General features: G+C 40.8%; 1 protein-coding gene across 3 annotated transcripts in view; it reads right to left on the bottom strand.

The window, feature by feature from the left end:
• The window catches only part of LOC102845296 (core histone macro-H2A.1-like), a 72,115-nt gene extending 50,630 nt beyond the window's left edge, over positions 1–21,485 (bottom strand). Inside the window, exon 1 of one of the 3 annotated variants that reach the window (XM_006888046.1) lies at positions 21,281–21,485. In XM_006888046.1, the coding sequence (XP_006888108.1) occupies positions 21,281–21,452 (172 nt within the window). In that variant the 5' untranslated portion in view covers positions 21,453–21,485. The remainder of the gene's footprint in view (positions 1–21,280) is intronic. The other 2 variants (XM_006888047.1, XM_006888048.1) reach the window with 2 other exon arrangements.
• Between the last annotated feature and the right edge of the window lie 1,193 nt (positions 21,486–22,678).

The following is a 22,678-nucleotide window of genomic DNA, read 5'->3' as shown; positions in this document are numbered from 1 at the left end:
TATTTGTAGAAATCCCTTTTTCCACTCAGTAAACAGTTCTCTTAGATGCTGTTCTTGATGACGATCTACAGAGGAAGCTTAGGGTATGTCTCAATGTTCCTGGGATGCTGCTATCTTCAATCATATGAGTAGCTCCTAGCTTCCTCTGTTTTTCAAGGTAAGATACTATCAGCAGCTTTTACGCAGAACAGATTAGCCCTTGACATTATTTTTCACTCCCTGCTGTTTGCCATCAGCTTTTAGTGAACCTGCCATGCACCTCTTTCAAGGCCACAGTATCCCGGTATTAATCCTAAACAGGCCTCATTACTACTAACTCCAGAGATCAGTGAGGCTCATGTTGTTAGGTGCCACTGAGTCAGTTCTGACTCACAGGGTCTTTTCATACAACACAACAAAACACTGCCAATGCCAAGTCATCTTCAAAATAATTTCTATGTTTGTGTTCATTGCTACAGTCATTTTATCAATCCATTTCATTGAAGACCTCTTTTTTCACTGAATCTTTACCAAGAATGATATCATTCTTCAGGGACTGATACCCCAATAACATGTCCAAAAGTTCAGGAGACAAAACCTTGCCATCTTTGATTTTAAGAACATTCTGGCTATAATTCTTCCATGACATATGCGTTTATTCTATTAGCAGTTTATGGTATATTTAATCTCTTTGCCAACAATATACTTCAAAAGCATCCATACTTCTCCAGTTTCCTCATTTATTGTCTTTCATGCATATAAGGTGATTGGCAATATTGTGACAGGTGGCTCATACCTTAGTCCAAAGCAGCATCTTTGGTTTTTAATACTTTGAAGGTCTTTTGCCGAATGCAATATATCATTTGATTTCTTGACTGCTGATTGGCATGAATGTTGATTATGAATCCAAGTGCTATCAAATCCTGACAAATTTTAACTTTCCTATATTTAACATAATATTGCTTATTTGTCCAGTTGTGGAATTCCCCCCCCCCTTTACGTTAAAGTATAATTCATACTGAAGGCTACAATCTTTGATCTTCATCAGTAAGTACTTTAATCTCTCTTTACTTTCAGGAAGCAAGGTTGTATCATCTACATATCATTCTTAACTCTCCTTCAATCCTGATGCTGACTTCTTTATAGACTCAGTCTCACTCACTGCTGTTTGAGTTAGACTTCCTGACCAATGACATTCCCTTGGGTTTGAGAAGTACACATAAAAAGACTACCACTTTTCTACCAAGGAGTCTCTAGTAGATGTGAACTACCAGAAGAAGTGTGGCCTTTGGGTTAGCAGTACAACTCCTTATGGACTTCCTCATCACAGTTCCTTATATAGTCTAGCTTCTTAGATTATCTGCTTAGCATACAAGTTTTAATAGAGTGAAAGGGTATAATCCTGACACACCCCTTTCCTCATTTGAAACCATGTAGCACACCTTAGTTTTGTCTGAATTACTTCCTCTTCATTAGGTACTGGTTCTATGAGAACACAATTAAATGCTCTCAAATTTCCATTTTTTTTTTCAATGCTATCCATAATTTGTCATCACATACAATTTAATGCTTTTACAAAATTACTGCTGTTACTACTGTTATGTCCCATTTATAGCAACCCTGTGAACAGTGGATCCGAATCCTGTCCTATCCAGTGCCATCTTGATACTTCCTGACAAATCAGAGCCCACTATGGCAGTCATCATGTTCACAGGGTTTTCAGAGGCCTGTTATTTAAGAAGTGGATGACAAATCCTGCTTCCTAATCTGTCTTAATTTGGGATCTGTATTAAAACCTGTCCACCATTAGTAATCATTATGGCATTTGACACATCAGTGGCACAGCTTTCAGTATCACAGCAACCCACAGTAATCTCAGTACAGCAAACGGACAGACAAGTGCTGTACCAATTAGAACAATGTTCTCACCACATAGTCAAAATCCATCTAACATCAGCAATATGTCCTTTCCTACATCCTCTTTTGACTCTAGTTTGAATTTCTGGCATTTCACTGTTGATGTGCTGCTGCAATTATTTTTCAACTGTCTTCAATAAAATTGTAGTTGCATGTTATATAAAGGGCATTCTTTGATCATTTCCATATTCTCTTAGTTCACTTTTCTTTGGAACGGGCACACATATGGATCTTTCTCAGTAAGCTGACCATGGTCTTCTAAATTTCTTGGCATACATAAACAAGCACTTCCAGTGCTATATGCATTTGCTGAAAGATCTCAGCTTGTATACTATCAGGTCCAAGAGTCTTGGTTTTTTGCCACTGCCTTCAATACAGCTTTGATTTGATCCTTCAATATGCTCAGTTCTTGATCACATGCTATCTTCTAAAATGAATATCAAATAGTTATTTATGGTACAGTAACTCTGTGTATTCTTTCCATCTTCTTTTGATGCTTTTTGAGCTGTTCAATCTTTTGCCCACAATATTCCACCCTGAAACTTCAATTCCTTCATTTCTTTCAACTTGAGAAAATGCTGACTGTGTTCTTTTCCTCTTCATTTTCTAACTCTAGGTCTTTGTACATTTCATATTTTACTTTGTCCTCTCAAACTGCCATTTGATATCTTCTCTTGTGCTGTCATCATTTCTCCCATTTTCTTTAGCGATTCTATTTTTAAGAGCAAGTTTTAGAATCTTTTCTGATACCCATTTTTATCTTTATTCCCCCTTTACTATCTTTTAATCACCCTTTTATTTTCTTCATGTTTAATGTCTCTGATGTCATTCCCAACTCATTCGGTCTTTAAAGTCATTAGCATTCAAGGCATCAAATCTATCCATGAGACGGTCTCTAAATTCAGGTGGGATATGCTCAAGGTTGTATGTTAGCTCTCGTGTATCTTTCATTTCTTTCAGCTTCAATTTGAACTTGCTTATGAGAAATTCACGTTCTGTTCTGGAGTTAGTGCTTGTCCTTGATATGATTATATTAAGCTTTTCTATTACCTCTTTCCTCCGATATAATCTATTTTATTTCTGGTAAATTCTATGCACACAGTAACCATTTATCTGGCTGGAAAAAAAGTTATTTCTAAATAAAATATCTTTAGTCTTTTAAATTTTTAATATGCAACCTAAGGTGTTATTTCTATCATTGTAATCATGGTTTCTAACTATTGATCCTTATTTGTTTTTGACATTTGCATTCTACTTAACAGGAATTAACAAAATATCTTTGGTTACATGCTTAGTTAATTACAGACTGATTTTAAAAATTTTCAATTTCTTTATTGTTAGCATTGTGTTTGGCATAAATTTGAGTAAGAGTCTTATTAACTGTTCTGTATTGTTGATATGTGGACATTAGCTTACCATAGTGTTGTGCTTCAGAATAGAACTTGACATGTACTTTTGACAATGAATGTGATACTGTTCTTCAATTTGTCCTTCCCAGCACAGTACACTATATTTCCTGATTTTAAATGGCCAGTGTCAATCCATTTCAGCTAATGCCTAGAAAGTCTATTCTCAAGTATTCCATTTCATTTTTTGCAAGATTCTATTTTCTTAAGTTAGTACTTTGAAATTTCCACAGTGTGATTATTGATGTTTGCAGCTATTTCCTCTCATTTTGAGTTGTTTGTACTACATCAACAAGTGAAGGTCTTGAAAATTTTACTCTTTCCAAGACTTTAAGATAGACTCTACTCTGAGGAGATAGTTCCTTCCTTGTCACATTCTGAGTGACTTGCAATCTGAGGGGCTTACCTTCAGGCACTATATTGCACAATGCTCTGCTGCTATTGATAAAGCTTTCTTTGCCAATTTTTTAAAGCAGTAAATTGCCATATTCTTCTTCCTCATTTATCTTAGTCTAGAAACTCAGCTAAAACTGGTCTGCGATGAGTGACTCTGATGGTATTTAAAATATGGTGGCATGGCTTCCTGCATTACAGCAACCATGCAAACCACAATAGTATAACAAACTGGTGGAGGTATGCTGTCATATTCAGTTCTTAGGGAATATCTGATATTACCACTATTTCTTCTCCTCAAACTCATTATAAACAACTCATTGATAAATAACCATTTACCAAGCATCTATAGGGTAGCAGGCCTTGTGCTAAGAACTGGGTATATAAGGATGAGCAGCACAGTGGTGACTTAGGCTTAGCCCTAGGATCTGGCTCTTAAAAGTGGCTGCTACCAGTATCTAAAGGGCTTGACCATTTCCTCAACTCTGGTCTTTCTGCAGGACCTTGTTCTGGGTGGGCTCATTTACATACTCTGTGAGACCAAGGATACTCACATTTTTCTCTGCTGATTTGTTGATTCACTTTCAGAGTAGCCCTCTCTCTTTGTTCTTAAGAGTGCCATCCTCCATCCCCAAGTTGACTTTGGACCCTGGAGAGCTTATCTCACTCTCCTTCCATCTCCACCACTGCTGAGATGTAATCTAAGACCTAAGTGTCCTTTAATAATCAATCAGGTAAAAACTTTCCTTTAAGATCTTCTCTAGGTCTTTATGCACATCTGTGAATTTCAAGCCAACATTTTATTTATTAAAAGAAAGACATGTAGTTAGCAGGCCTGAAAGCAGCATTTTGGGATTTCTGAGACCTAGACTGCTGAGAGTTCTGCTGCTAAGCCAAAGGCAGCACTTTTCTGGTGCTTTGAACCCACTAGTTGCTTCTTGGAAGAAATACAGTTTCCTCCCATATGACTTACAGTCTCAGAAAACCTCCCAGAAGGTTATCTATGAGTAGGTTCCAACATAATGCCAATGAATCAGTTGTTTATTGTTAGTTTTTCTCTCACCACTGTCATCTGTCTGCTCAGGGTTTATTGGGGATGGATGTACGTTCTTGAGACCCTACCACTCTTTGGGAAAGAGGGATGTGACCTGCCAAACCAGGTGTTAAATCTTAATGGTCTCAACTTCCCATAAAATTCACAATGCATACATATGTGCTTTAATCTACACAGCACATTCTGGAAGGCTGTAAGAAAGAGCCAATTTTAGAAGATAACTAGGGATCATGGATTAGTATGAGGCTTATGTAAATTTTTTTAAATTACAAAAAAGTAAATAAACTGTCCAATAAAAAAACCTACTCTAGGTAAACACTGCACCCTTGGTAATTTTCAATTTGAAAGAAATTTTCCCTTTGGAGTCTGTTTTACCTCGAGGATAGAATAGTTATTTAAATGGGTGGACTTTTATGCCAAACATAGTATCCTGTGACTTCTACGAACACATATGTCCTTTACCTTGCCCTGTGGGATCCAAAAGGACAAAGACTACAAAAGCTGTTCCTCTCTCAGTTCAGTAAATGGCAAATCTGTCCTTCTGTTCAGACTAAAAGTCTTAAGAGTTCTTCCGACTCATGTCTTTATTTTATAGACTGTATCCAATCTATCAACAAATCTCAAGAGTCTAAAACCAGAATTAGAGCCATTCTCACATCCTATACTGTTATCTCCTTCATCCAAGTCATCACTGTCTTTCACCTAGACTGTTGGAAAAGCCCATCAGTTCTCCTTTTTCTCTAGATATACAGTATTCTCATTACTCCCCAGTGGCCCACTATTTCACCTGACATTGAATCCAAAAGCCTCCATTACCTCTTTGGATTCACTTGTGATTCCTTGTCCTTTTACCCACTGTGATGGTCACATTTCAACATTTGTCCATGTGCAAATGCTACCCTCTACCTTGGCTCAACTAAGTTCCTTCTTTGCTTTACTTCTCAGTCTTATCACCAGCTGATATGATGTAACTTCAATATTTCCTTGTTTATTATCTTAAACTACAGGTGGATAAAAATTTTGTCTCCGCTGCTCAAGGATAAATATAGACTAACAGGTATCCAATAAAAACTGTTGACATCAATTAAGAAGGATTCTTTTGCTGCCCAGCACCAGTTCAGCACCTCGTACCTGATCAGGTTTGGTAATTTTCACAAATAGACATTACACAAGTGAACGAAGCAGTGCAGTGGTCACACAGTGACTTAAGAATGGTTGTATTGATCCAAGATGGTGGTGGAGGCAGAGACAACGTGGCGAGTTGCAGGGGCAGCGGACCACTTGGAGGAGGGTCACCATGGCCTTCTACAGACCTCTGTTTATTGATAATTGAACAGTTAAACAGTTGATGACTGGTCTTCAGTGTGGATAGAGGCTCAACATCAGGAGATCAAGGATTCCCAGGGAGGAATGGGTGAGTCCTTCGGCTCCTGGCCCCCTGCTGTTGAGCCTGCGCCACTGCCACGGCTCCATGAGGCTCCCACCACCGGACCCCAGGGATCCCCTCACCGAAGATGGACAGTGGGCACCGGGTCCCCATGAGGCTGGTCCAGCAAAGCCGCCACACCACTGCAGAGTGGACTTGTTCTGGGGAGAATTCTTGGAGCCAAGACGGTGGCAGTGGTAGATGCAGCCACCAGAGGTTTGGGTTTCATTGGGCAGGCCAGAGAAGATCACCAATACAATGGATTGATGAAAAGTCACTGTGAGCTATCTACTTGAGGACACTTAACAGTGGCAGCATGTCCAAGATGGCAGACATCCTAAATGGACCACACATTTTAATCTGTTGAATGCCTCTGCCAAGAACTGTTTAGACCTGGGGGGAGTCTATTCACCACTTTCAGGTTGCTTTCCCCATTTATAAAGGGGGAGGGCAGTGACACCTACTTCAAATTACAGTATGACAACTTTTTTTTTGGGGGGGGCAGGGGGTAAAAGTAAAGGTGCCAGAATTGGGGACACTGTCCCTGGCCACATGGTCTTTGGTCAGGTGAGGGGTCCGGACTTGGGGAGGGGGGGACGACTTTGGTGGGGGAGGTGTGCCAGCCAGCCCCAAGGATGTGTCACCTGGCTCAGGGCAAGCCATCTACGGCCCCTGGCTCAGGACGAGCCGTCTAGGCCCCCAGCTTGGGGTGAGCCATCTTTGGGCCCAGCAGGGGCGTGCCATCTTTGGCCCTTGGGGTTAGCTCCTCAGCCCTCAGGTTGTGCCATCCGACCGCTGGGTAGAAAAAACTGCCTAGGGTATGCAGAGAATTTTATCTAGGCTAATTTCCTCCACCCTCTCCCCCCCAGTACACCCAAAAGTAACACCCCCAAAGCCCTTCTATTTGTAAATCACAAATTTGTTCTCTCTAGGTTTGCTCCCTTTCCTATAGGTAACCTTAACACTAAGTTTTACTCCAGACCTGACCCTGAACCCAGTTCCAGAGACAAAAAAGATCTACAACTGCCAGTTAAGGAAGCAAAGGAGGATGGAGCCTCAGGGTTCAGTCAGCCATCCTCACTGGACCCACCTAGGAAAATACTTTACAGTCCAGAGGGGAGTAAATGTCAGGAAAATATCTTCTAACAGAACAAGGCGGCAAGCAGCTTTCAGCCAAGATCACGAGTAAGATGATAAAGTCTGCTCCCTTTCCCCCTTCACATCAACTCCCCTGTTCAGCATGAAGAATCCAGAGAGTCTGTGCCCAGTTCGAAAGTGAGAAACCCAAAAGTGACTAAGACAGTTTGTTTAATCACCATTAGACTATGCTTACCATTCCCCTGTATAATCTGGTCCCCAGTGGATCCTTTTCATTTCCTTCACCTGCTCCCCCACCAACCAAATTGTGCAGCTCTGCAACTGCACCCCTGCATTTTCATCCCTGCCCATCCTCACCCTTAGGCTCCCAATCCTCACCTCCTTGTATCCCCAACATGTTTTTCCCAATAAAATTTAAAAAAAAGAAAGAAAGAAAAAAGAATTCATAAAACTAAAAAAAAAAAAAGGAATGGTTGTATTGAGTATGGATACAAGTAAGATAAAATCACTGGCAGTTTCAATCCTTTTGCCATCTATCATGATGTTTTTTAGTGGTCCACTGGTAAAGATGATTGTTTTCTGGATGGTGAGAAGTAAACCATCTTGAAGGCTATTGTCCTTGACATTTTGGAGCAAGCATTTCAGGCCCTCCTCCCTTTTAGAAAGCAAGGTTGTGCTAGCTGCATAACACAGGATTAAGGATGGAAGTGCAGGTACGTTCTCTGAGGCACTGGCCTAGTTTCACATTTTAGAACAAATATTCAGGATCCATGGTAGGCAGCAGTGAACTATAAAGCTATGATCCCAGGAGAAAGCAGCCCATAATGAACTTAGGGGATCCAGGCAGGTCTCATCTCAAGTTCCAGAAGCAAAACTGCAGACTGACTAGAGAAAAGTGAGAAAAGAGTGGAAAGGAATCACACCTCAGATTCTCTCAATGGAAATTCCAGTCTAAAAGCTTCCCATTAGCCTCCTATTTACTATATTTTGTGTGTGTGTGTTTTCTAGACTTACTGTAAATAAAAAGAAAAACAGAATATTTTGAGGTTGATGTATGTTGTTGTTGTTGTTGTGTGCCCTCGAGTCACTTATGACTCATAGCGACCCTATGTACAACAACCCTAAACTCTGCTCTGTCCTGTGCCAATCGCACCGTCTCGGATACACCCATCCCGATTACCCCAGTCACTGAATCAATCCACCTCATAGAGGGCTTTCCCCTCCTGCACTGTCCCTCCACCCTCCCAAGCATGATGTCCTTCTCCAAGAACCGGTCCCTCCTTACAACATGTCCAAAGTATGTTAGACGGAGCCTCAGAATCCTTGCCTCCAGAGAGCCGCCTGGTTTAACCCTCTCCAGGATGAATCTGTTTGTTTTCCTAGCAGTCCATGGTACTCTCAATACTCTTCTCCAGCACCACAGCTCAAAGGCATCAATTCTCCTTCTATCCTCTCTAATCACTGTCCAACTCTCTGATGCATAACAAGTGATAGCAAAGACCATCGCCTGTATCAGACGCACCTTAGTCTCCAGAGAGACACCATTGCTCTTCAGTACTTTGGAGAGGTCCCTAACAGCAGACTTTCCCATGGTAATGCGCCTTTTAATTTCCTGGCTACTAGTGCCGAGAGTGTTGACTGTGGAGCCAAGCAAACTAAAGCTGTGAACAATCTCAATCTTTTCACCATCCATCCTGATGCTGCCAATTGGTCCAGTGATAAGAATCTTTGTCTTCTTGACATTGAGCCTCAATCCATATTGAAGGCTGCAGTCCTTCACCCTCTGCAACAAGCATTTCAGGTCCTAATCAGTTTCAGCAAGCAGGGTTGTATCATCTGCGTAACACAGATTGTTGATAGATCTTCCACCAATCTTGACCCCACATTTCTCCTCATAGAGCCCAGCCTCCCGGATAACCTGTTCTGCATACAGATTGAAAAGGTATTGAGACAGGACACATCCCTGGCGTATGTCCTTCCCAATTTTGAACCATGCAGTGTTTCCTTGCTCTGTTCTGACGACTGCCTGGGTTGATGTATAAGAAACTATTATCTATTGTCTCTTATACAGCCGTGCAAGAATTAGGAGGGAGACACACATTTCACTGTATATCTATTTATAACCTATGGCTCTTACCATGGGTATATGTTACTTATTAAAGAAAAATTAAATTCTAGAAAGTAAGAAGACAAAACTGTAAGATTAAGGCACATAAAATGTATAACCCGACTGAAAGCAGACTTGTCCAAAGCAAAACACCTCCTGAACTTCTGATTGCTAGTACCAAGGGTGTAGACTGTTGATCCAAGCTGGATAGAATCACTGACAATTTCAATTCTTTCTCCATTTATCATGATGTTGCCTACTGGCCCAGTGGTAAGGATGTTTGTTTTCATGATGTTGAGATATAATCCATATTGAAGAGGGTAGTCCTTCATCTTCTGCACCAAGCATTTCAAATCCTCCTCACTTTCAGAAAGGAAGGCTGTGTCATCTACATAATACAGGTTTTTATGAGTCTTCCTCCAAACCTGATGCCACACTCCTTCCAGAAAAAAGTCAGCTATAATTTGTTACAATCCACATAGTTGAATGCCTTTTCATAGTCCATAAAGCACAGAGATATTCTTCTGGTATTCTCTGGTTTCACATGGGCTCCATCTGACAGCAGTAAAGATATCCCTGGTACCACAGCCTCTTTTAAAAACAGCTTGAACTTTTGATAGTTATCTGTGTATGTACTGTTCTAACCATTTTTGGATGATCTTCAGCAATATTTTACATGCATGTGATAGCAATTATATTGTTTGATAATTATCACATTGTATTGGATCACTTTTCTTGAGAATGGGAACAAATATGGAGTCAGCTGGCTTGTCAACTGCCCTCCAAATTTCCTGGCATAGACTGATAAGCATGCTTAGGACTGAAATATGTCAACTGATATTCCATTAATTCCTGGGGCAGTATTTTTTGTCAATTCCTGAAGTGCAGCTTGATATTCTTTCTTCATTACCTTTGGCTCTTAGTCATATGGTACTTCCTGAAATATTTCAGTGCTGGCCAATTCTTTTTGCTACAGTGACTGTGTGTATTCCCCTCCATCTTCTTTTAATTCTTCCTGGATCATTTAAGATTTTGCAACCCTCACTGCATACTCCTACGATAAAAATAATGCCCTAAAATATAATACTTTTAGACTATTCTCTCCCCCATAGACTTCAATGCCATAAACATATTTCATCCAGTTTTTCTCAGTCTTACCCCCACCCCAATGCCAGCCTCATTCTACAACAGTGGCACCATATAGCATTTGTCCCTTTGTGACTGAATGGAATTCCAAAATCTCTGTAGATGTTCATTGAAATGAAAAATAAACAAACTAAAAAAAAAAAGATTTTGCCTATTGCATCTTTCAGTATTACAACTTGAGGCTTGAATTTGTTTTTCAGTGCTTTCAGCTTGAGAAATGCCGAGAGGGTTCTTTATTCTCTGACTCCAGCTCTCTGCACATTTTGTTACAATACTTTACTTTGTCTTCTCACAAACTTCCAACAAAAATTCTCACCACTGAACCAACAGACAACACCATGATATATGCAGTTAAAAGACTGAAACAGTCAATGACTTCATCTTACTTGGATCCACAATCAGCACTTCTAGTACCAGCAGTTAGGAGATTAAGAGATGTATGGCATTATGCTTCAAATGAATGCGGAGCCAATAATGGCAGTTTAAAGATTAAGGTGCACCAGATTCAGGGTATGGTATTTCCAGGCACTTGCTAGGCATCTGAGAGCTGGACAAAAAATAAAGATGACAGAAGAAGAACTGATGTTACTGAGTTGTGGTATTACAGAAGATTATTAAATATCTCATGGATCGCCAGAAAAAAAACCAGCTATGTCTCTGAAAAAAATATAGCCAGAGTGCTCCTTGGAGGCAAAGATGGCAAAGTTTTATCTCACATACTTTGGGCATGTTGCTAGAAGAGGCTGTTCCTTGGCAAGTGACATCATTCTTGGAAAGATAAAGGGTCAGCAAAGGAAAAGACCCTCAAGCAGGGCTGATACAGGTCTGCAGCAATGAATTCAAAGTATGGAAATGGTACGAAGGACATAGGATAGGGCAGTATTCAGATCTGTTGTTCACAGGGTAGCTATAAGTCGTACTCAACTTGACTGCACTAAACAACAATATATTTTAAGAAAAGACTTGAAAACAAACCGAAAAAAGAATAAAGGATGATCAAGATTTAAAAAAAAAACCAACCACACAGTTCTATATATGAAAACTATTCTAAATTCAAAACTGAATAGCTAACCTTAACAGATTAGACACAGATAAACACTTAGTAAACTAGAAGAAAGTCTAGAAGATAGATCAGAAGTAATTACCCAGAAAGTAGCCCAGAGATACAAAGATAGAAAATATGAAAGAGATTAATACACATGGAAGATAAACTAAAACACTTAGCATATGTCTAACTGGCATTTGAGGAAAGACTAGAATGAGGTATTGTTTAAAGAAATAAATGGCTGAGGACTTTATGAATGCAATAAAGACATATTCAAAACACATAACCTGAGAATGTTGCTACTAAATTACCCTTACTAAATGGAATTCTAAAAGATGTACTTTAGTCAGAAGTAAAGCGATCCCAGATGGAAGCTGTAACATGAAGAAGACACACTTTGGCTTTGGTCACATTTTTTTTCCTTGCCTGAATCCAGAAACAGATTTTGTCATGCTATATGTTTTTCCATTGGCCTGAGCAAAAGCAGAACCCTTAATATGGAGCTCGTCTATCCAACTGCAGGTCCTGAAGGCAAAAATCAAATGTTACAGATTTCCCTCTAAAGGAAAGAGAGAAGCAACAGTAAGACTCAGTGGCCAGTTAGGATTTGTAGGCAACATAGTTTATCTTCAAGAAAGTGAAACCTTTCCCTGTTTGATCTAAGTGATACAGTCTAAACTTAGCACTGGGAGATGAGGGCTAAGTGGGACCACTGTTTAAAATGGCCTCAGATCACAATTATACTCTCGTGAATAACTTTATGGCTCATTTTTAAATATATATTTAATTTAGTATCAAATTTTTAAAATGTGAAGGATTCTTTAGATTCTTTAGAAGGACCAGAAGAAGAAACAAATTAAAACCCTGAGGTTTCTGTAGCAGTTTCATATGTTCGTGGGAGAAGCTCCTCTCACTATACTTCCACCTTCATACAGCTTGGTGGCTGCAGGATCTAGTTCTTGAGTTTTGAGGCTGGACTCATCATGACTTTTACGGTCATTTGACCCAGATCATCAGAGAACTGCTAACATCACATGATCATACATTTCTTCTTTAAATGCTACTTGAATGCTGGTCTAGCAAGGAATCACATTTTCCCCTTGGGAAGCTGATGGATTGACAACATGGCATATGAACAGAATATCTCTAATTATTTCATAATTTTCTAATAATATTACGTGTAGTGATGATTTCAATGAATATCTTCAACAGTAGATGTTAATAAAGACAAACTAAAACCTGGCTTTTTTGTGTACGCAAACACATATTTGTACACAAATCAAAAGCTCTACGGTACCAGTTTCTGCCTCTGAAAATGGGATTATGAGAGACATTTTCAAACACAAATTACTGAGATAACCAGAAAAAGGAACATACAATTAACTACAATCTGCATACACTGGGTACCCAGTACACTAATGTGATTCTAACTTTTTTCCAGTTATAAATCCTTGTTGTTATGTGCTTTCGATTTGCTTGTGACTCATAGCAACCCTATGTACAACAGCCCTAAACTCTGCTCTGTCCTGTGCCAATCGCACTGCCTCCGACACATCCATCCCGATTACCCCAGTCACTGAATCAATCCACCTCATAGAGGGTCTTCCCCTCCTGCGCTGTCCCTCCACCCTCCCAAGCATGATGTCCTTCTCCAAGGACTGGTCTCTCCTTACAACATGTCTAAAGTATGTCAGACGAAGACCCAGAATTCTTGCCTCCAAGGAGCAGCCCAGCTTAACCCTCTCCAGGATGAATCTGTTTGTTTTCCTAGCAGTCCATGGTACATTCAATACTCTTCTCCAGCACTACAGCTCAAAGGCATAAATTCTCCTTCTACGTTCCTAGTCATTGTCAAACTCTCTGACGCATAACAAGTGATAGCAAAGGGCATGGCCTATGTTAGATGCACCTTAGTTTCCAGAGAGACACCACTGCTCTTTAGTACTTTGGAGAGGTCTCTAACAGCAGACTTTACCATCGCAATCCGTCTTTTAATTTCCTGGCTACTGGTGCCGAGAGTGCTGACTGTGGAGCCAAGCAAACTAAAGCTGTGAATAATCTCAATCTCTTCACCATCCATCCTGATGCTGCCAATTGGTCCAGTGGTAAGAATCTTTGTCTTCTTGACATTGAGCCTCAATCCATATTGAAGGCTGCAGTCCTTCACCCTCTGCAACAAGCATTTCGGGTCCTCCTCAGTTTCAGCAAGCAGGGTGGTGCCATCTGCATAACGCAGATTGTTGATATATATATCTTCCACCAATCCTGACCCCACATTTCTCCTCACAGAGCCCAGCCTCCGGGATAATCTGTTCAGCATACAGGTTGAAAAGGTATGGAGACAGGACACATCCCTGGCATATGTCCTTCCCAATTTAGAACCATGCAGTGTTTCCTTGCTCTGTTCTGACGACTTCCTCCTGGTCCAAGTATAGGTTTTGCATCAAAGAACGGGGACCCAACAGAGTGTGGAAACTATACAAAAATATCATTGATTTCACATGCAGGCAAGATTCTACTGAAGATTATGCCAAAATGAATGGAAGAGCACATCAGCAGAGAACTGCTGGAAATCCAGGCTGGGTTTAGAAGGGGTCGTGGTACTAGGAATATTATAGCTACTCTAATTGTAGCTATAAATTCTTGTTGTTGTTGTTGTTGTTGTTATGTGCCGTTGAGTCGTTTCCGACTCATAGCGACCCTATGCACAACAGCCCTAAACCCTGCTCTATCCTGCGCCAACCGCACCGCCTCTGACACACCCATCCCTATTACCCCAGTCACCGAATCAATCCATCTCATAGAGGGTCTTCCCCTCCTGCGTTGTCCCTCAACCCTCCCAAGCATGATGTCCCTCTCCAAGGAGCTCCTCAAAATTCCTAGTCCTCCCTTTCTGTATTTTTTTCCCCCAAAGGAAAGGGTAGCTGGTAAGGGGCCTATGCAGGATGGGTGGTGTGGGATGCTGCGGACCCTGAGGCAGTACATGGATGTCTTACAAAGGTTAGCGGGGCCCCGGCCTGCAGCAGTTAATTAAGGTAGGGGTCATGATGCCAACAGTCAAGAGAAACAATAATTCAGTGTGACTTGGAGCATTACAGGGTTGAGAGAGACCATCCTCTCCTTCCTGCCTTATTTTCAGCTGTGTGAGTTCAGGACACATTTAATGTCCTGTGTAGGGAAATTGCAGAAGCCTAATAAAAGGACTTCTTTTCAAGGTGAGGGGCAGCCAGCTTACAGGTGCTGCCTATCTCAATCTTTCAGGTTCACAGGATCCTTTCTATCCCAGGCCAGAAACTGTGATGAATGTGATGGATATTTGCTGAAATGAGTGTCTGTGTAACAGCATATGCTGCTGACAGGAGAGGGCTGCTCTCCTTACTTCACTTACAAGACATGAGGGGGATGGAGCACAGTCCAATGACTAACACCAGTGGGATAGGCAACATCTCACCGAAGACACAGATCAGAAGTCAAATAAACTGAAACTTGGGATTTGGATAATCTTTTCATTGGTCAAAACTGCACAAGGTGTATTTTTAAAAACTGTCCTTTGTCCTTGGGGTTGTATTACAAGACTGCAGTCAGGAGCAAGGGCTGGGCTTCATCCAATATGTAAAGTAGCTAAAAGATCACCCAGAGGACCCTGCCTCTTCTCTACACCAGAAGATGGCCCTGTAAACTTCACAGTAATCAGCAACTTCAGGCTGGAACATCTCCTTGCAGATGATGCAGGGTGCCTATGAGGTGAGTTTTGAGGTTCAAGTCATTGACCAGAGACCGAGGGGAAGGAAGACCGAACCCGAAATATGGGGAATAGGGATACAGGTTCTATAAAAATAGAAAAAGAGAGTAGAACTGAGAGGATGCAAATCCAATTATTTTCTATATAAGATCCAAGTAAGGCAGAAAGAAATATATTCCAGTCTTAGCCTGACCCTGCTCTAAGAGGGCCACATTGGAGTTTTAAACAAACCAGAGTTTAGATATCTCAATCAAGATACAACTGAAAGTAGTCACCAGGGGATGATCTATGCTTACAAAGCTGTTACCACTCAGGCTTGAGAGACAATGCTTTTCATTCTCTTTAATGTCAAGAAATCTTTTGAGGGTGTATTTGATCTTTTTCAAACAGGTTTAAGTCATTAAAATGTATGTTAATACAATAAGACATATAATCAAGCTATTTAACAGGGTTTCAGGGAAAAAAATAAAAAGAAGGAATGATGCTTTTTCTCTCAGATTTTAGGCAAAGAGCTCCTAAGGCACTTCTTTCGAGGGTGAAGTTCTTTGAAAGTAGTGAAATGTGTCTCATATCTAAATATCCAGCACAATGCCTAGAATATGGAACGGAACCCACTATCATTGATTCTGACCCAAGGTGACCTTCTACTAAGTCTCTGAAACTCTAAATCTTTAGGAGACAAGAAAAGTGCAGTACACCTCAAATGAAAAGTGTACAGTCTCCCAATAAGACTCCACTTATCAAATATGTAAGCACTTTTTTGTGCCAAGCCCTATTTAGAGGAGGAAGACCTGGACATTCTTATCTGCTAGTCAACTTTTGTGCCTCAATCCCACACAAATATGACCAAAGTTCACCTTTTATGACAGCCTTTGATTTTACCTCTTTTCTTAACCTTCTTCATAGTTCCATTTCTTAAGTTTTTAATCTGTAACAGTGTACCCTATAAGGTACTATGCAAGATGTTTATAGATGTTTGTGATAGTTTGTAGACTGTTACATATTTAATTTCCTTCACAGTAATAGCAGTATATTAGTTCTACAGTGAAGAATCTGAGAAATCCTACAGTAAAGAATGTCATTTTTATTTAGTGGTTCCCAAACTTTAAAAAATGGTTTCTTTACTAAGGAATTCATCAAAGTTATTAATATTCCATCTCAAAAAAGGACATGTGGCCACAGAATATGGAGGACATTATACTGAGTAAAATAAGTCAGTCATAAAAAGACAAACACTAGTAAGTTAGATTACAAAAGGCTAAGGAATAGTTTATACACACAAAGAAATATTCTTTGTCAGTTACAAATTAATTATTAGTGAAAGGGAATGGAGGGAAAATCAGTAAACAGATAACAGAAACAAATGAAGATGAGTGAAAGGGACAGCAATTAGAGGAAGGAATTGAGCAGCACAATAATATTAAAAAATGGGAAGGCATGGAGAGGCACACAGGAGGGATGAGTGTGTTACAATGTGGGTGAGTATTATAATGAATGCCATAAAACAAAACATACATGAATGGTGGAACAAAAAAAATCTATTCTATAAACTTTGAAACCACCCACATACATACAAACATAAAAACAGAGCACATAAATCTAATCATTCCTCAATTTCAAAGCCCTGTTTTGGGGTGGAATACCTCTTAAAGTTCACAAAAACCCAGGTCTGCTGACACGTCCTTGACAATGCACAGCCAGAGCTCTTGAAGCCATTAATTTAAGAATATCAGATGATAAGCATGTTTGCAAAATCTCTTTGCCTTCTAATTATCCACACATTTCTCATTCCCACTCCCCCACCCCCCCACACACACACTGCCAATAGGATTCAACGTATCTCTTGGTACTGCCCTATTCTCTAACAGGTTTGTGTTCTTGTGTGTCCCCAACATCAATGGAAATTCCACTGGACAAAAGCCATGCCACATGCTTATTTCATATTTCCTACCCTTGTACTCATTGTTCTAAGTGGTATAGCACTGATGTGTCAAATGCCATAATGGTTACCCATAGCGGAAAGGGTTTGGTAGAGCTCCCAGATTAAAACAGGCTTGGACTCAGGATTAGCATCCACTTCTTAAACAACAGGTCTTTGTAAACTCTATGAGCATCAGAGAAATAACAATTGTTATAGAACAGGGTTCAGATCTTTTGTTCATAGGGTCACTATGATTCACGCTCAACTCGAAGGCACTTAACAACAACAACTCCTGTCCTCAGCACTGTGTAGCTCTTAGTTAGGCACAGAAGAGGGGCTCCAAAGAGACTTCTTAGCAGATCTAAATTAATGCTTCCTTTAAAATGGACTACATTTTTAGTTACAATATTATGAGTAATTAAATGGAAGCAATTTTATTTTCATTTTCCTCTTCTTCCTTTAATTACTACTTTATTCTCAAAAATTTTATAGATAAAAGTTCAAACTCTAAAATATTTTACAAAATCAACTATTAATACTGACAGCAATGAAAACAAAAACCACCTGCAGCATATGCCGATAAAACCATGTCATTCAAAGCATCACTATAATTGAATAATGCCTGGAGCAAGTTACCCCAAACCCACTGCAATTAATCTGATCCTAACGCATGGTAACCCTGCAGGACAGAGTAAAACGACCCAGGGAATTTCCAAAGTGGTAATTCTTTATGGAAGCACACTGCTCATCTTTTTCCTGTAGTGTGGCTGGCATGTTTGAACCAATGACCTCTTAGTTAGAAGCTTAATGTCATACTCACAGTGCAGGACTACTGACTCAGAAGCTACACGTGGTCTAGGACACTTCTAGAAACCTAGAGTTTGCTCTGCCCCCACGCCATATCAGGGATCAACAGACTACAACGAGTTGTGGCAGTCAGCCTTGTTCCTTTCCTCAAGCCACAAGGCCCAAGTATCACAGGACACTGAGGAATTTGCTAGGGAACAATGACCCAATAGAGCCAGAAGTAATGACCAACCAGGGGAAAATACAATTTGTCACCAGTGCCCTTGTATAGTAGAGGCTTTGACTTAACTGCTTGAGATTCAATGAAACAAAGGTGAACCCACCGCCCTGCAACCAAAAAAACCAAATGAGCAATCTGGATGGTAGGAAAAAAAGACACTTTAATGAACACATCTGTGGCACAATGAGTATGGCCCTTCCAGCCATAATCTCTCATTCTGTGATACTAGCCTCTTTGTCATTTTTTTTTAAATAAAATTTATTTTAATTGTGATTTTTAACAAAAGTTTACAGAAAATTTGGATTTTCATTCATTCATTGTTGCACATTTCCTCCTCTCTTTTCCTTCCCCCTCCTCCAGTTCACTTTTTTCCCCCCATTCAAGAACAAGTTATTTGTTGTAGCAAGGAGGTGGGAGAAGAATGGGACACGTGGGAAGCACCACCCTATCAGAATGTATGACTCAAATCACTGCATGGGGTTTTACACCCCTGAGAGTATATATGGAGAACTCATATACAAAAGACCTATATAGATGACTGTTTGTTCTGGAGAGTTTGTTCCTTGGATTTTGAAACTCTGTCTCACATACTTTGAGCATGTGATCAGGAGGGGCCAGTCCTTGGAGCAGGACATCACGTTTGGAAGGATGGAGGGTCAGCACAAGAGAGGAAGACCCTGGATAAGATAGATTGACACAGTGACTGTAGCAATGGGAACTGATGAGGGTGGCTCAGCAAAGAGCAAGGTTCATAGTCACTGTTCATAGGGTTGCAATGAGTTGTAGTTAAACGTGACAGCACATAACAACAACAACATACAGACTGCTTCTGGGAAGCTTGTTCTGTTTCCACTCACTTGGGACACGTATCTAACCTGATTCAGCTGCCTCAAGCTTACAAGTACCCGGGCCACTGTTCACTAGCATTTTTATTATGCTAAATAGCCTACATCATCTATAATCGCATAAGCAACTTCCTTGATGGTTTTTGAGTTTCTGTAAGACTTTTCAGCTAACTACAGAATCCAAAGACACAGAGTAGAGTGGGAAGACTGAGGTGAAGAGGATATTAGTATCAGAGATGATGGATTGGAATGGCAGTTTGGTCATCTGGGATAATTTTAACCTCTGTCTTAAAGGAACTAGTCTGGTAATAATTTTTGTAAAACAAGTTCTTTTTACAAGGCTTGAGAGTTATATCATTGTAGTTATGCACATGTGCCTTTGAGTTGAAACCAACTCACAGCTGACCGCCCAGATGATTTTCAGGGGCAATAAATTTCACGAGGAAAAACTGCCCATATTTCTCCCATGGAGCAGCAGTGGATTCGAACTGTGTTCCTTTGGGCTGGTAGCAAAGATCCATGAGGCCACCACAGCTTCTTAGGTGAAGAGATGGCCCGGTCTCTATCTCCCTGGGGCTCCTCTGTTGTGAGTGGTGAGATAGTGGGGAATCTAGAGAGAGTGAGGCTGTTGCCCGTACATACACTTCCACACCATCTCTGTCCTGTCAAGGATGAACCCACCGCTGGAGGACTGTTCAGGTTACTGTGCCCAGGACTAGAGATTTACTTGCCAGTCACAGAAGTAGAACAAGGGCAATTGAAAAGTTTGTCTTGAGAGGGGGTTGGTCTTCTCCCCTTCAGATGCATCCACTGCAGTGGCAGACTCTCTGACTTCCCAATTTATGAAGGGAGTAGGGGAGTAGCCCTGACCTCAGTCCTCAAACCAGGCTCCCCAAAAGCCTGTTCACCATCAGCCTTTTCTTGACACCCTGAGGCTGTCCTCGTCTTTCCTGCTCAGCTAGCCCAGGCCACTGACTTACTGATAGTGTCAGTAATTACCTCAGAGACACAGATATCATGGTGCTTAGCAATAAGGAAACATGGACTGTCTGGGATTACATATCAGCTTCCTTATTACAGGCAATTTGAGTAAGAATATTGGGGCCATGAAAGGTGGGTAACTCATTCTGGGTCGAAAATAGCAAGTAAGCTGTTTTCCATGAGCTAACACTGATGCTAAAAGTAGGAAAAGTAAAAAGGAAGGCAGAAGGAAAGCTTTTCTTTATAAAAGAATTCCAACTAATAAGGATAGAAGGGATCACTGAAACGGAAAAAAATCACTTTTATCACCACTATAGGAGCACTCGGTTGGCACAGGACAGAGCGGAGTTTAGGGCTGTTGTACATAGGGTCGCTATGAGTCGCAGGCAACTCGACGGCACATAACAAAAACAACAATAGAAGCACTGGTGGCTTAGTAGTAAAAAGTTGCACTGCAATCCTGAAAACACGCAGTTCTAATCCACCAGCTGCTCTATGGGAAAAGGATGGACAATCTCCTCCAGTAAGATTTATTGTCTCTGAAAACCCACTGGAGGGTCAGCTATGTGTCAATTCCAACTTGTATTGTGACAGCACACACCACAACAGTGTAATGATGGAATGAGGTTAGAATCTTTAATTGATGCTAACACCAACAGGTGAAAGATGATCACAGTACAGAATGTGCATAATCTGCCAGATACAAACTTAACCAGATAACCATGTTAAAAATCACCAATCCCAGGGCAAACACGAGAAAGATTCTATGCCGCTGCTGCAAGTCTCCTGTGAAAAATGTTTAACCTGAATCTACTTGTGAGGAAAACTTACAGATTAGATTAAAACTAAAGAAACCAGACAACCAACTATGATATATGATTCTGAATCAGGAAAAAATAAAGCGTGAAAGATATTACTAGGACAATTCAAAAAAGGATCATTTAATATATAAACCAAAAATGCATATACCCACACAGATGCACAAGCACACACACAAGTACTAATCAATAGGAGAAGGAGAGGAAAAGGAAAAAGGGCAAAATGTTAATAACTGGTGAACATAGGTGAAAGTGCTGACTCTATTATTCTTTTACCGTCTCTACAGGATTCAAATGGTTCAACTTGAAAGAAACAAATAGGTCCTATCTGCCCTTGAAAAGCAGTGATGTTACGGCTGCCAGAGGCATACTCACCTGTCAAGTACTCCAGGACGGCAGCCATGTACACAGGTGCCCCCACTCCAATCCTATACTTGGGGTGGCCCTTCTTAATGTACCGCAGCATCCGCCCTACAGGGAAGATGACTCCTGCCTTGGCAGACCTTGAAGTTTTGGTGGACTTCTTCTTCCCACCCCGACTGGACATGGTGGTGGCCCTGAAGGTAGATCAGCAAGAGCACTGTGAAAGCAAAAGGAACACCTGTCAGAATCACTACAGACACAGCACCTCTTCCCTGGACATTGTAGCCTACTGGATGGCATCAGTGTCCCAGCAGATGCCACTGTCCTGCAGCCACTGAGCCTGTGGAGGCCAGTACGCTACTGGAGTGTGGGGCCTCTGAAAGTCAATGGCTCAGCTGTTCACATTCTATACCTTGACATCAATTACATTATCCACTTCCACTTAAGTGTTACTCTGACAATGACTTTTAAGCACCTTGCCTTTATGCCACACACTGTAAAAGAAAGTGGAATTTCTTGGCTCTGTTCTATACACTTGCTTAATAATTGCATTTTTATACACTTGCAATTGGACCTGATAAACTTGCCAAAGCCATCATAAAAAGAAAACTATGTAACCACTCACAGCCATATTGGACTAAGAGGCTCCCTGAATACTTCCAGTCTATTAGGCCACCTAGAAAAGGAAGAAGTATTGGGTCTATCCCTTCTCCCAACCTACTTTCAAAGAGTCCTGAGGATGCCTCCAACATTTCTTATACTGCCTCCTCTCTGCCCTCAATAAGACTCAGTCCAGGCCATGACTATCATAACCAAATGACCACAGAAGTCTCTTGGAAAAGATCTCCCCCATTGCTAGCCCCTAAATCCTTTAGTCTACTTTCCACTCTGCTGTGTCTTTGTGCACACAGATTTGAATATACCATGGTCCTAGTCCAAAAACTTTCTGTGGCTTCCCAGGATTCACAAGATAAAGTCAAGTCCCTTGGCCTACCTAGTGGTGCTCTATAAACTCCTTGTGCTACTTGTGTTCTAACTTGGACACAAGGAACCACACGAAGGTTCTCCAAAATGCTTACTTCTTTCCTCCCTGTCTTTGCAGCAGTGGTTCCCTTTTGCCAGGATCTCCTTTCCCCTGTTCTGTGCATCCAGTCCTGTTCCAAACCTTCATGTCTATCTACTCTAGACTCTGAACTCTCACATGCTCCTAACTGGATTCCTCATGTTGTCCTTTGCAGTAAAGTTGCAAGTGTTTGCTGAAAGCATTCAATTCATCCATTCACTTCAGGAACTATAATGGGGAATGATAACAATGCGTAAGAAACATGTGGGCCTTGCTCTACTAGAGTTTAAAAAAAGTCAAGCTCACTACTCCCATGTGTATCCAACTCACTGCAAGACTTAACTGGG

Source organism: Elephantulus edwardii, unplaced genomic scaffold, assembly GCF_000299155.1.
Source record: "Elephantulus edwardii isolate Elephantulus edwardi_28Jun2011 unplaced genomic scaffold, EleEdw1.0 scaffold00064, whole genome shotgun sequence".
Taxonomy (NCBI): domain Eukaryota; kingdom Metazoa; phylum Chordata; class Mammalia; order Macroscelidea; family Macroscelididae; genus Elephantulus; species Elephantulus edwardii.
This window is presented reverse-complemented; position numbering and strand designations above follow the sequence as displayed.